The 16,427-nt window shown below is 41.6% G+C and overlaps 1 protein-coding gene across 1 annotated transcript in view; it reads left to right on the top strand.

The window, feature by feature from the left end:
- The first annotated feature begins 413 nt into the window (after nucleotides 1-413).
- PYGM (glycogen phosphorylase, muscle associated) overlaps nucleotides 414-16,427 on the top strand; it is a 131,323-nt gene continuing 115,309 nt past the window's right edge. The window contains exons 1-4 of the mRNA XM_063945209.1: nucleotides 414-825; nucleotides 10,135-10,236; nucleotides 11,646-11,724; nucleotides 13,509-13,612. Coding sequence (XP_063801279.1) covers nucleotides 583-825; nucleotides 10,135-10,236; nucleotides 11,646-11,724; nucleotides 13,509-13,612 — 528 coding nt within the window. The 5' untranslated portion in view covers nucleotides 414-582. The remainder of the gene's footprint in view (nucleotides 826-10,134; nucleotides 10,237-11,645; nucleotides 11,725-13,508; nucleotides 13,613-16,427) is intronic.

The raw sequence follows: 16,427 nt of genomic DNA on the forward strand, positions 1-16,427 counted from the left end.
ATGGGGATATATACTCCATCACCCCTGCTCTCTGCCCTGTAATACATATATCCTACTGCTTGAAGGTCACCGCTATATTTAAACCCCAGAGGGACAGACTAAATATGATCTGCAGAATCTGCATTAACCCCTTTGTTGCTTATTGCACAGAACCTCTGATCTCTCTCTTGTCATGAACTAGAAAGGTAATTTTTGTCTATAGTGGTCTGGTTCTCTAAGCAATCTGTATATTCTATCTCGCAGCAATAATTCTGTTCAACTTTTCTGCTGTGACACTTCCTCAGAGAACTACTATAACCTTCACAGAGCCATGTCAGAGTATTCAGTTGCATTAGGAGGCTAATACATTTTGGCTAACCTTACAGTCTTCTCAACTCCCACCTTCTGCATAACCTGTGGCCCTGCCCTTAGACTATGTTGTTATGTAAGAGGGGCAGAGCCGATGTGTGCCTTCTGGAACAGATGAGTTGAGTTAGTGAGGCACTCCGAGGTCTCTGCTCTCCACTCTGGTCCACAGTAGCACACCATTCCTACTTTCCTCACTCTCTTCTGTTTTTCCATCTTACAAAATTTACCTATACAATGTCTCGACCACTTACTGATCAGGAGAAGCGAAAGCAGATCAGTGTTCGGGGTTTGGCTGGAGCAGAAAATGTCTCTGACTTAAAGAAAAACTTCAACCGTCACTTACACTTCACCCTTGTGAAGGATCGCAATGTCGCCAATCCTCGCGACTACTACTTTGCCCTCGCGCACACAGTGCGTGATCACCTGGTGGGGCGATGGATCCGAACACAGCAGCATTACTATGAGCATGACCCCAAGGTAAGAGCTATAGGGGTATATTCAATTAGCAGCGATAATGAACTTTTCACGTGAAAAGTCCGGTTTTCGCACGAAAAAACTGACTTTTCCCGCGAAACGCAATTACAGCCTATTCAATTTTCCGTGAAAATTTATCGGTGATCATTTTTTCACTAATTTCACTTCACCTACTCTGAAGCAGGTGAAAAGTTGGAAAAAGTCACTATTTTAAGGTAAAAATGTTTGGATATGGTCCAGAACTCCTGGGACACCCCCCTTAATGACTAATTAGGCACGCTGAAGTTTTTAATTATTTTTAATTGCCCAATAATGACATGTCATTTTTGAGGTGAAAAAGTTCAAAGTGATGGAAATTAGGGTTCAAGGTATGGGACAGGTATATTGGGGTGCTTTATGAGTGGGACAGATGTTTTTAGGCTTGCAGATGGGAGTAATCGGTCTTTTCCACTTTTTTTTTAAAAGTACCCTAAAATGACCCAAATATATACTTATACCCATTTTCATGTACCCCGAATTCAATGAGAGCATTTATTTTGCTCAAAAAAACTTGCTTTCTATAATTTTTTTGCATTTTTTTTTTAAAATGCATATAACAGCCATATCACACAATTTAAGTCCCCAAAAACTCTCTAACGTGATCTCTAATACACTTCTCTTCTGTTTTCCTATGTTAGTTTAGCATTTTTTGGGGTACAGGATGATTTCCCCATTTTCACCTGTACTTTTCACTGTAAGAATTTTCACGTGAAACAAGTTTGGAATTAAATAGGTCGAAAAACGGAGCCGCGAAAAATTTTCGGGCGAAAAATTGCCGCGAATTTGCGGATAATTGAATACCCTAGATAGTGAGAGAACAATTTTATACATTCCTGCATAAAGATACAAATTGAGACCAGTTTGGGCCTCTGAATACAAATTTCCATAGACTTTATATAAAGCATGCTGTTTTACTTGCCATTATACTGTGCATAGAATTTTTGTCAAGATTCTTCTTTCAGGTTCAAATAAGTTAGAATAAAATTTTAAATGTATGTTTTATAGATTGCTGTGTTTCATATATGTCTATGAGATATACAATCAGTTACATGTCTAAAACAGGTGTTTGATTTAGCTGTCATGTTTTAGACATGTAAGTGGGGTAGATGGGGTTGATTGTGATTTGGGTGCATTCACGAACCTCATTTCCATCTGGCCATGGATGTCTGTTTATTACTGTACATTATGCTAATGTCAGAATCCCAGTGTGTATACTAAAAATCATTCCGAATGGATGTGACAGCCTATCATTATTAGCATCAGGACTTAAGCCAGGTACACACTGGGAGACCTCAGTTAGTTAACAATGAGCTTTATATTTCTGATTGCTAATTAGGGAAGATCACCAGTGTATATACACTTAACGATATCTTTCAGTGGCGTCATCCCCCGCAGTCTCCAAACATGCACCTCAATGATATAGTTAAAATTGAGCTGCATGTTTGATATATCAAGGATGAACGAGAACAACCCGCGGGTTCACGCATCGTTCATCCATACACATTGGACTATATGAATGAAAGACCTTGCAAAAAAGATTAACATTGATATCGTTCTGTGTTGTCACCCAGTGTGTGTCTGAAACAGAGGTCCAATCTCTGTCCGTACACTGCGAATGAGCACTGAAATGCCCGACACTCACATTAGATAGATCAGTTCCGTGCCAACCCATGGTATGTGCACAATTACTGGCCAGAAACACCATTTCAAAGATAAGTGAACAGATGGATCAGACTGTATGCACTAGCTGTGTGCTTACGTTTCGATTGGCGTATGAGCAGTCGCTGACATTTCTTTGGCACTTGCGCAGTAAACTAAAATCTGCTGAATCCACCTACATTGTGATTTACATCCAACTCAGAATCAGTACTTTACATGTGTATCATTTGAACTACCTGTACACAGGCATTGCTGAACTCAGAGGGGGAGATTTACTAAAGGCCAGTACTCACTGGCAGATGTGGGGAGAGGTGTGCTGAGCGGTTCGCTCAGCACACATCTCTCCCCCCGCTCAGCACAGCGTGATGTGTGCTGAGCGTGCAGGGGGGGGGGGGGGCTCATTTCACCCAGCATGGCAGGCCAATCTAGCACCAGCGATAGCGATGCGCATCGCATTCGCTGTGGGGGGTACACACGGAGCGATCATGCTTAAAATCTAAGCAATCTAGTCAAATTGCTTAGATTTTAAGCAACGATCGCTCCGTGAGTACCCCCCTTAAGCCTTGGCGATTGATAAAGTGAAGAGCGATAAACAACCAGCCAATCAGCTTCTGTCATGTTACAGGCTGTGTTTTAAAATGACAGGTGCTGATTGGCTGGTATTTTATCTCTCTCCACTTTATGACTCTCCAAGACTTAGGTCATCTGCTCCTGAATGTCCATAAAATTAATGTGAATGTCTAAAGGCCCCATTTAACAGCAAAACATAACCCATGTAACACTTGCTAAATATTTTACGTCCTCCTTTCAGTATTTAACAAACAGCAGTAAGCTTGACTTACCGCTATATGTCACTGTACCACTTACCTATCTATACAGGGCAACAGCAATATGGTCCCCAATGCCAGCAACAGCGTGGAAGATGCCGCCAAGGAGCGGGATGGCGATGGACCTTACCGCAGTAAAGTTAAATACCAACAGCATATTTGTTAGTATCACTGTGATACTCAATGAAATATGCAGCTGCTAATAAGAATTATTGTTAAATGGGGCTCTAAATTTGTTTACCATATGCTTGTAGAAAATAAAAACCTGGAGATTGGTCTATAATTTGATAATGCATCAAAATATCCCCTCAAAGGGGGTGTTTTAAATGCATCTGTCTGTGAAGAAATAACCTCGTGGTAGAATTCAATTATACCGACAATGATATTGGAATTAGTTGGGCTGTTTAAGGTAGATGCCACAACAATCTTACTTTTGTAGTGAAGAGGAATTAACAAGACAAGTATTAGACTATAATACGCATGGTGATAAGGCTGGTCACTTTAAGAGAAATCTGTGTAACACACAACTGACAAGCGTGCTTCCATTATAGGGGGTCATTCCGAGTTGTTCGCTCGCTGCCGATTTTTGCAGTGCAGTGTTCAGGCAAAAAAACGGCATTTATGAACATGCGTATGCCCTGCAATGCGCACACGCGACGTATGGGTACAAAGACATTTGTGGTTGTGCTCAGGGGCTAGCGAAGTTTTCCACTGGCGGGCGCATGAAGATTGACAGGAAAGGGGCGTTTCTGGGTATCAACTGACCGTTTTCAGGGAGTGCTTAGAAAAACGCAGGCGTGGCAGAAAAAACGCAGGCGTGGCTGGGTGTTCGCTGGGCGGGTGTATGACTTCAAACCCGGACACGAATAGGCTGAAGTGATCGCAAGCGCTGCGTAGGTTCAGAGCTACTCTGAAACTGCACAAACTATTTTTGTAGAGCTCGGCTGCACATGTATTCGCACTTCTGCTAAGCTAAAATACACTCCCAGTGGGCGGCGGCATAGTGTTTGCACGGCTGCTTAAAACTGCTAGCGAGCGATCAACGCGGAATGACCCCCATAGTGTATCACCAAAACGACATCAAATCCTGAACTTTGCTGTAACTGAATTAAGCAAATCTTACAAGTGTTTTCAGAAGTCTTATCTCTAGAATCACTTGTCAGGGTAATTCATCCTTTTCACACTAGAGTTTGATCAGAGCTTTGTATGTGAAGGTGAACAGAGAACTGGGATTAGGCAATGACTACTTAAGACAGGCAAAGGTTCATTCAAAGAAAATCATTTGTACTATCACTGCTAAGTTTTTAGTAACCAGAGTTTATTTTACTTTATGGTGACGTAGTCACCATTTTTTTTTAAAGTAATGTCTATTATATGCATACGCAGAGGTATGTCATTCAAGCCTGATGGGTCCTATAGAGATCTTACATTTTAATTCACATTCCAAAGGCTTTTGGTAACTATGAGGCTATAACATTTCCTATAAAAACTGTTTCATAGGAATTAGGGGGATCTATTTGTCAATGACCCACCTGGTGATGACTATCTACAGCTATAGCAGGTAGTAGTCTTTACTGAGGCTTCTCCAGGCAAAGCATCTATTAATCCTGGATACTGTAGCTCTCTGTGCTGTTTGCTAATACCAAGTCAGGGTATAAAACGGCATTTTTTTACTAAATTTTCAATTTGTTATTATTACAGTATTGTTGTTGTTGTTGTTGTTGTTGTTATTATTATTATTATAATAATAAAACAAACAAAACCACTTTAGTGAAATGTAGAACTGGAACATTTCCAGTGTGCATGAGCTAGGAAGGTGTCACACGCATACTCTGATAAACAACTGACGGTCCTGGCAAGCAGTAAGACTTGTGTCGCTGCGGAGCTCAGCATCACTAAGGTGCCCTGGTGACTTTTTTGACAAGTCGCCTTTGAAAAGATTTTCCATCTCTGCGATGTGTGGGGATAGAAAACAAAACCGTGAGCCAAAAATGTTCATCGCATTACTCTCAGGCATCAGACAATGATCATGAACCATAAAAAAATGTTTCGCTTACTCATGAAACTCTGAAATTGAAATTAGTTATTGACTTCTACATCAGGCGAAAAGCTTTATTTAGTATAGTTTTTCTTGGTTATGTCTTCACACCCCCAGACTAGTGTTTATATTGAGAACAGATGAAATGACTTATCTGTGCTAGAAGCCTAGTAACACAGGCACCAGCTCTGAAGGTGTTGTAGCACCCTCAATATATGTGTTGTAGAACTCCCAATCATTTGTCTGGTAAACAATGTAAGAAACAGTTAGTTACTAACTTGCTCATAGTACAATCCTGCATTAAAACCATAGCAATTAACTTTTATCTGTCTAATGCAAATTAGGCATTGTCTGATTGGATGCTACATTTTTATGCAGATTTTCATCCAACTAATAATTCAGAATATTGAGTGTGTAATAAAAGACCCCATGTATACAATACCATGCTCGCTGTGTAATAGCAGACCCCATGTGTACAATACCACGCTCGCTGTGTAATAACAGACCCCATGTGTACAATACCACACTCGCTGTGTAATAACAGACCCCATGTGTACAATACCACGCTCGCTGTGTGATAACAGACCCCATGTGTACAATACCACGCTCGCTGTGTAATAACAGACCCCATGTATACAATACCATGCTCGCTGTGTAATAGCAGACCCCATGTATACAATACCATGCTCGCTGTGTAATAACAGACCCCATCTGTACAATACCATGCTCGCTGTGTAATAACAGACCCCATGTGTACAATACCATGCTCGCTGATAACAGGCCCAATGTGTACAATACCACGCTCGCTGTGTAATAACAGACTCCATGTGTACAATACCACGCTCACTGTGTAATAACAGACCCCATGTGTACAATACCACACTCGCTGTGTAATAACAGACCCCATGTATACAATACCACGCTCGCTGTGTAATAACAGACCCCATGTGTACAATACCACGCTCGCTGTGTAATAGCAGACCCCATGTGTACAATACCACGCTCGCTGTGTAATAGCAGACCCCATGTGTACAATACCATGCTCGCTGTGTAATAACAGACCCCATGTGTACAATACCACGCTCGCTGTGTAATAGCAGACCCCATGTATACAATCAGAGCCGGCCCTAACCAATATGATGCCCTAGGCAAGATTTTGGCTGGTGCCACTTAGCAGCACCACCACTAGTTCCGCCTCTGACCCTGCACCCTTTTCCCAGCACCATCACCTCCCACCCATAGCAGTCCTTTTTTTTGTGTTCCTACCCCCTGTAATTTAAATAAGCACAGTGTGCTCATTCGGCGCACAGCCCAAAAAGGTATGTTTTTTTGCTGGCAAGGGGCATGGCCACACAATAGTACCCCCAATTCAACTTTTGCCTCACAGTAGTGCAACTTTATTCACAATTTATAATGCGATAGTGTCCCTTATTCACATTACATCACACAGTAGTACCACTTTTCCTTATATACGTTACTCCTCACCCTAGTGCCCCTCATTCACATAACATCATACTGAATTGCTCCTTATTCACATTACACCACACCATATTGTTCTTTATTCTCATTACACCACACCATATTGCTCCTTATGCACATTACACCACACCATATTGCTCTTTATTCACATTAGACCACACAGTAGTGCCCTTTCTATACATTACGCCACATAGTAGAGCACCTTATACACATAATGCCACACATTGGTAATGCATTTATACACATAATACCACATAGTAATGCCCCTTACACATATGACACATATTAATGTCCTTATAAACATAATGTGCCTTACACATTATGCCAACCCTTATTAATGCTCTTATACACATCATTTCCCTTACACATATGCCGCACATTAATGCCCTTATACACATAATGACACACATAATGTACCTTACACATATGCCGCACATTATTAGTGCCCTTATACACATAATGACACACACAGTGCCCCTTACACATGTTACACATTATTAATGCCCTTATACACATAATGACACATATAGTTCCTGGCGTGAGTCAGCTGGCAGCTCTGCTAATGTTGGGTGCCTATTTTTTATGAAAATACATCTTATGTGCATTGCTATGTGGCTAGGATGCACAAGCAGATTCTGCTGATTAAAATGATATGCGGCATGCCTATATACTGTGTGCGACTGTGGCTGTATCTGCATACAAAATGCTACACACAGAATATAGGCATGCTGCATATCATTTTAATCAGCAGAAGCTGCTTGTGCCCCTAGGCATACAAGATGCCCTAGGCAATTGCCTAGTTTGCCTATGCCTAGGGCCGGCTCTGTATACAATACCATGCTCACTGTGTAATAGCATACCCCATATATACAATGCCATGCTCACTGTGTAATAGCAGACCCCATGTATACAATACCATGCTCGCAGTGTAATAGCAGACCCCATATATACAATACCATGCTTGCTGTGTAATAGCAGACCCCATATATACAATGCCATGCTCGCTGTGTAATAACAGACCCCATGTATACAATACCATGTTTGCTGTGTAATAGCACACCCCATGTATACAATACCATGCTTGCTGTGTGATAGCAAACCCCATATATGTAATACCATGCTTGCTGCGTAATAACAGACCCCATGTATGCAATACCATGCTCGCTGTGTAATAGCAGACCCCATGTATGCAATACCATGCTCGCTGTGTAATAGCAGACCCCATGAACACAATATCATGCTCGCTAATAACAGACCCCATGTGTACAATACCATGCTCGCTGTGTAATAACAGACCCCATGTATACAATACCATGCTCGCTGTGTAATAGTAAATCCCATGTATACAATGCCATGCTCGCTGTGTAATAGCAGACCCTATGTATACAATATCATGCTTGCTGTGTAAATAGCAGACCCCATGTATGCAATACCATGCTCGCTGTGTAATAGCAGACCCCATGTATACAATGCCATGCTCGCTGTGTAATAGCAGACCCCATGTATGCAATACCATGCTCGCTGTGTAATAGCAGACCCCATGAACACAATATCATGCTCGCTGTGTAATAACAGACCCCATGTATACAATACCATGCTCGCTGTGTAATAGTAAATCCCATGTATACAATGCCATGCTCGCTGTGTAATAGCAGACCCTATGTATACAATATCATGCTTGCTGTGTAAATAGCAGACCCCATGTATGCAATACCATGCTCGCTGTGTAATAACAGACCCCATGTATACAATACCATGCTCGCTGTGTAATAACTGACCCCATGCATACAATACCATGCTCGCTATGTAATAGCAGACCCCATGTATACAATACTATGCTTGCTGTGTAAATAGCAGACCCCATGTATGCAATACCATGCTCGCTGTGTAATAACTGACCCCATGCATACAATACCATGCTCGCTATGTAATAGCAGACCCCATGTATACAATACTATGCTTGCTGTGTAAATAGCAGACCCCATGTATGCAATACCATGCTCGCTGTGTAATAACTGACCCCATGCATACAATACCATGCTCGCTATGTAATAGCAGACCCCATGTATACAATATCATGCTCGCTGTGTAATAGCAGACCCCATGTATACAATGCCATGCTCGCTGTGTAATAGCAGACCCCATGTATACAATACCATGCTCGCAGTGTAATAACAGACCCCATGTGTACAATACCATGCTCGCTGTGTAATAACAGACCCCATGTATACAATATCATGCTCGCTGTGTAATAGCAGACCCCATGTATACAATGCCATGCTCGCTGTGTAATAGCAGACCCCATGTATACAATACCATGCTCGCAGTGTAATAACAGACCCCATGTGTACAATACCATGCTCGCTGTGTAATAACAGACCCCATGTATACAATACCATGCTCGCTGTGTAATAACAGACCCCATGTATACAATATCATGCTCGCTGTGTAATAGCAGACCCCATGTATACAATGCCATGCTCGCTGTGTAATAGCAGACCCCATGTATACAATACCATGCTCGCAGTGTAATAACAGACCCCATGTGTACAATACCATGCTCGCTGTGTAATAGCAGACCCCATGTATGCAATACCATGCTCGCTGTGTAATAGCAGACCCCATGAACACAATATCATGCTCGCTGTGTAATAACAGACCCCATGTATACAATACCATGCTCGCTGTGTAATAGTAAATCCCATGTATACAATGCCATGCTCGCTGTGTAATAGCAGACCCTATGTATACAATATCATGCTTGCTGTGTAAATAGCAGACCCCATGTATGCAATACCATGCTCGCTGTGTAATAGCAGACCCCATGTATGCAATACCATGCTCGCTGTGTAATAGCAGACCCCATGTATACAATATCATGCTCGCTGTGTAATAGCAGACCCCATGTATGCAATACCATGCTCGCTGTGTAATAACTGACCCCATGCATACAATACCATGCTCGCTATGTAATAGCAGACCCCATGTATACAATACTATGCTTGCTGTGTGATAGCAAACCCCATATATGCAATACCATGCTCGCTGTGTAATAACAGACCCCATGTATGCAATACCATGCTCGCTGTGTAATAGCACACCCCATGAACACAATATCATGCTCGCTGTGTAATAACAGACCCCATGTATACAATACCATACTCGCTGTGTAAATAGCAGACCCCATGTATGCAATACCATGCTTGCTACTTGTGTAGTTGTCACAGTAAATTAGTCTGTCTCTTCATGACAACTCTTTTTCACTTACAGAGGATTTATTACCTCTCCCTGGAGTTCTATATGGGCCGGACACTCCAGAACACCATGGTAAACCTGGGTCTTCAAAATGCTTGTGATGAGGCTACATACCAGGTATTTATTGTGATTAAATCAAACCTACATTCTTACTATACATGATAACAATATAGTGTAATATAGTATCACTTTTAGATATGGTGGCTGATGTAGAACGAGTTCTATGCCAGTGAGTGTTGCAAATTTACACTGTTCATATTGAGGAAGCAAACACACATGTAGGCGTGCTTGCAGATCTGCACATATGTAGTATGGAGAAGTCCTGACATCTGCACAGGTGTGTTCATGCAAATGCGAGCACATGGAGACTGGGAAAAACATGCATATTCCCTTAGAAAGCCGGATAATTTGTGGGTGATCAGGGCAGATGCAATTAGCGGATGATGATGGCGGTAACTAAAGTAGCGGTCCACCTGTGACACACTCCCTTGATACTACTGTAATTGATTTCTGTGAACATGTTCAAGCAATTTATTTTTTCATTTGTGAGCCAGGGCGTTGTTTCTGCTGTGGTAGAGATGTTTTCATAGTTTTCTCAATATATAATAGTGAATTATATTATTGCACATGAAGAAAATGGTTTACAACATAGGTACAATTGGGCTGTAAGTGTCTGTGATGTGCATCTGGCATAAACCAGACAAATATGCTGTTGAGGACTAGAGCGCACATTGTGGTAGATTTACTAGAGCTTCTAAACTAGACAAGTGGAGGTGTTTCCCATAGCAACCAATTCGATTCTGACCGATGTACTATGTATTGCATTGTGAATGTGATACATCCCACCACTTATCGGGTACATAATGGTGTTAGTACCGCCGGTATGTACCTAGAAATGCGATTAAAATCGCAATGGACACCTCTTCCTATAAGCGCTGTCCTTTGTGATAGAAGGACTTTCACGTTTATGACCTGGGGGTCCTTCTGTGCATGCGCAATATGGGGCATGCGCTGCAGGGGACTCTGCACTCCAGTTGGATCCTTCTCAGAAGAAATGCAAAAAGAAGCCTATAGACTTCTATTGGGCAAGATGGCGTTGTCTACTGGGTCTAATCTCTGGAATGTATCGCAATCCATAGCTTTGTACATATGGGAATGTGGCCAAAACTAGAAAACTGCATTTTTGAAGTTTTGGATGCATTTACAGGTTAAGTACATTCTGCCCTCTATCATTTCCTAGAATGCAATAGAGAAATTATAGCTAAAACCTAATTGGTTGCTACGGGCAACTCCTACTCTCTTCATTTTCAGAAGCTTTAGTAAATCTAACCCATTCATTATCCACATGGGGGAAATAGTTCTCTTTGGTCCCCAGATCTGCTTCCCAGATTGTCTTGATGTCACACTTATTGTAAAGTAATTGCAATAATATTTCTCATGGATTATTATGATCTTCTGTGTAGACATATCATAGATACTTTTATGCTGCACTAACAGACGTCTGAATTCTCACTACGTCTCTTTAGCTTGGACTAGACATGGAAGACCTAGAGGAGATTGAAGAAGATGCTGGGCTGGGAAATGGTGGTCTGGGTCGACTAGCAGGTATGTCTGAGCATAGAGATCTGTGTTTCCATTAATAACATCTGTTTCTGTGGTGCCTATTTATTAAACTATTGTCACTTACAAAGTTTCATTTGCTGAGGCAAAACCTAGAGCCATTAAAAAATCATTACTACTTTGGATGTTGCCTGTCCACCTCTACTGAGTATACGTGGGGACCAGATAAATGGATGCATCCATTTTCATCCATTCGCTGGGTTGCAGTTCCCAGTTCCACACTTATAACTAAAAAATAACTAAAATGTACAGTAGATGCTTTTATTAATAGAAATATAGTGGTAGATATAATACATAGACTGCTACAATGAGCTTTGTGAGCAGCCTGTCTAATAAGAATTAGTGATTTCCAGGCCTGTCTCTAGAGGAGTGCGGGGCCCAGGGAATCAGGCACATTTTACATTACTGCAATAAATGACAATAAAAAAAACAAAAAACATATTGCATATATTGATAAATAAGCTCATATAACTGTTCAACAAAAAGCATGAACAAGTCCAAACCTAACTGTAGAGCAATCTGAAATACTATCATCATAGCATTCATCTAGTCATCATCCTCCTTTTGGCAACTTCTCCACTTGTCTTCTTATCCACTGTTTTGAAGTTTAATGCATTTCCCCCAAAGTTTGGATTTGAAGCAATCCTGGTCCTCACTATGGAGTCAGCTGCCAAGTATTATCCTCTGCTCCCAACAGAGCGCTGGAAGTAGATGATGCACTGTTGGTTGCTTGCTATGTGATCTAACTCTGCGTCTCTCAACCCAATGCTACAGGTGCCAGGAGAAGGGGAGGGGAGGAGAACATGGGGCACCATCCAGTGAAGGAAGCTGCACAGTGTTGCCTGTTGATACAGTACATGCCTCAACAGGGTTCTCTACAATGTGTGTCCAAGGCACTGGTCCTGTTCACAAATTAAAATAGATTAAAAGAAAGGCCCTGAATATAAACTTTTGTTAAATACCCGTTACATAAATGTGAGATATATATGCGTAAACAGCCATTTACACATGAATATTAGGTTGACAAGATATTGATAAATAGGCCCTTATAATCTGCCACTAACTCAAGTGCAATAATTTCTCAATCTTTTGTGCAGCACTGAACACATTTCACATGAGTGGGAAAGTTATCACATTTTGGAGAGATCAATCAACTTTTAATTTTTAAAGCACAGCCGCTAAAATGACGAAGCTTATTGATAAATCTCCCCTGGGGAGAGAAGACAAGGGTTCTGAGGTGTCTGGAACCATATCTCATTATACCAGTGCTTACCAAATTTTCTTAGGGGTACATCTAGTAATGGGTGGTTTGTCAAAGCTGACGTGGACATAATCATCACTAGGGTTGGCATCACCTAGTGCAGTAAATGGACTGTGCTCCAAAAAGGAGGCATGGCCTTATGGGGAAGGGGATGTTACCTTGCAACCGACTCCATTTTCATCACTCTGAGGGCATGCTCAGTACTCCCGAGAAACTCTGGCTTGCCCCAGAGACTCTCCCTGCATTGCTGGCTCTTCCTCAGTGACTGGAAGCTGGTTACTTAACTGTGAAGTTATCATTCAGCGCCTGCCTCTGGCTTGGTGTCACCCCCTCAGGTGATGTCACCATGTGCGATGAGCACCTCCAGTGATGCCACTGGACATGGATGGCCTGCAACTAATAGAAAGCTCTTCTCTAGCTTTGATTTCTTTTTCTCTTTTCCATCAGAGATGTGTTCTTATTTTGTGTAACACAACCTTTCTCTCTTTCTCCCTTCTCTCACTTGCAGCCTGTTTTTTGGACTCCATGGCCACTCTTGGGCTGGCTGCATATGGTTATGGAATCCGATATGAGTTTGGCATCTTCAATCAAAAGATTAGCAATGGCTGGCAGGTTTGTTACTAAAATAATATAATAATAATCATCATCATCATCATCATTTTACTGGTTTTATCCTTCTAGGACTCAAAGCGCTTTTCATTAATAGAATAAAAATACAATACAAAATAAACATATCAAAGATTAACAGACTATATAAAGAGTGGGAGGGTTAATCAAAGCAAAACAACCTAGAAAAAAACAACATAAACACCTGGAAAATTATCTCACACACAACACTCACTATCTTCCAAATTTTGTTACCACATTTCATTCCACACCTGATATTTTGAGGAAGTTTTCAGTTACTTAAGGCCCATACACACTAGACGAGAAAATAAAAGATATCGCTCAGAAGGGCCATTCTGAGCGAGATCTTTTACAATCTTGTCTAGTGTGTACACTCAATGTCGTTAACAACCCTCTCCCTCATCTGAACATGTACAGACTAGGGAGGTCCTTATTAACGACAGCCATGCTGCACCTGCAGCATGACCATCGCCCCCACCGCGCCGTCGCTCCCTTCCGAGCTGGCATTGGCAAATTTGTATGCACTTGCAGATGCCTGCACCCCGCCGGATGCCCGCCTCTGCCAATATCGGCGTCAGCAGGGGCTCTTCTAGTGTGTATGGGCCTTTACTGTATCTCCCCATACAATCACAACATAAATGAATCAGATATTGTAAATCTAACCATATATAATAAAATTATCAGTAAAAACAAATGACATACAGTATATATTTGCAAACCAATGTCTTACCTTGAGCAGAAATACATAAAAAAAAACCTTCTGTAACATTTCCATCTCATCATCCTTTCTGCACCTGTGTGACAAATTACTATTTGGAGGTTTTTTTTGTCAATGTATGCACCATTTGATGCACTGATCCAGACTGGTATTATCTGCATGTTTTAACCCCATGGTTTGGAAATTGCATGGCTGTGTTTGAATTTCCATTTGTAGAATAAATTATCCTCATTTACATAGTGGTTTTCATTTTGTTGTAATTTATTATCATTGATAATGCAGCTGTGTTGTCACTATAGTCTGTTAACCTTACACATATTTAATTTCAATTTGCTACAAATCTACTTTACAATAATTGAACATCTTACATAAGGTGTAGCACTTAAGAATACCCCCCATGATCTCTAGTTCTGAACCAAGAAGGCTGGATTCCTTCATGCATCCAAAATGCTACTAGCACCTTGAATCTACTGCATACCTGTGCGAGGGCAACAATCTGAACATCTCTCCAATGGCTGATTAACTAGAAGTGAGTCTGTTTTACAGGTTTCATGAGATTTAGGGTTAGATTTACTACAGATTCTAATAGACATGTGGTGGTGTTGCCCCTAGCAACCAATACGTTTCTACCTCTCATTTCTGTATTGCATTCTAGAAAATCTTGTCTATTTTTGAAACTCTTGTAAATCTATCTCTTAGGCACAATTTATTTCACTTTCACACCCCTTTCTTGTGATATCATTGAGGGCGGAATGTATCATGCATCGCATATTACATGTGATAAATCCCACCACTTATCACATGTTTAGCAGTATGAATAATTGTGACTGTAAATGCAAAGGACAACTCTTCCGATAAGAGATGTTCTCTGCGTTGTGAGGACGTCCGGGGTTTGTGTACATGCGCTTCCGCCAGCCTGCGCATGTGCAATCTGCGGGGGGGGGGGGGGGGGATTTGGTGGTGAGAGTAGAATCCACACAGGTGTGTTCTGCATAAAGAAGCCCATAGGCTTCTATTGGCAGTGCCTATGAAATGCAGACCGTAGTGAGAGTTGAGATTTACTAACTGTATTTAAAGCTGCAAATTTTTAAAATGCAAAACCAGGCTGGTGTTAGAGAGTTAGAGAATTAGAAGTTTAAATATAGCTAAATTGATAATTGATATAGCTACATCGGTGTGCAAACGGGCACTATCGTCACGGCTAGTCACGTCAAACTGTGTATTAAGATGGTAAGGTGGTTTCAAAGTTTCACCTTAATGAAGAGATTGTAGTCCCAGCTTTTCAGGTATCGGGACTATCTGCGGGGGAAGCATCGCTGGACGTAGTCCGAGCTTTAAGAATCTACATAGATCGTACTAGTGCCATCAGGAAAACAGATTCTCTCTTCATCCTCTTCGGATTTCATAGAAGTGGATGGCCTGCTAGTAAACAGACGCTGGCGAGATGGTTCCGAATGGTAATATCAGAAGCTTATTCTCATGCAGATCTCCCTATTCCGGCTAATGTCTCTGCACACTCTACACGTAAGGTAGGTCCTTCATGGGCAGCACAACAGGGTGCTTCAGCAGAACAGATTTGTAAGGCAGCCACGTGGTCTTCCATAAACACATTCATCAGACATTATGCCTTGGATACTTTTGCCTCTCATGACGCAGACTTCGGGAGAAAAGTCCTCCTGTGTAATCAGGAGTGTCCCCACCACTAAAAATTGGCTTTGGGAATCCCAATGTTATCCTGTGGGTAATCCTGTGGACCCAGCCAGAGAAATAGACGTTATGGTAAGAATTTACCGTTGATAACGTGATTTCTCTTATGTCCACAGGTATCCACAGGGATAACATCCTGACGCACCTGATTTGAGGATCTTGACAATCACTAAACCTCTTCCTTCTTGTATAGAAGGGTATGCATGTGTGTTCTTATCGCCTAAATAGGTTTCTACCTGATGCTCCTGCCTAAATCGCTGTGGAAAGAACTGATCTGACTGAGTGAGTGGGCGGGATTATATGGGGAAGCCCCGATGCATCCTGGGAGGCCAGAAAGCTCGTGACCATGTTGGTGCCATTTCCACTGTCGCTCAA

The sequence above is a fragment of the Pseudophryne corroboree genome, chromosome 11 (assembly GCF_028390025.1).
Source record: "Pseudophryne corroboree isolate aPseCor3 chromosome 11, aPseCor3.hap2, whole genome shotgun sequence".
Taxonomy (NCBI): Eukaryota; Metazoa; Chordata; class Amphibia; order Anura; family Myobatrachidae; genus Pseudophryne; species Pseudophryne corroboree.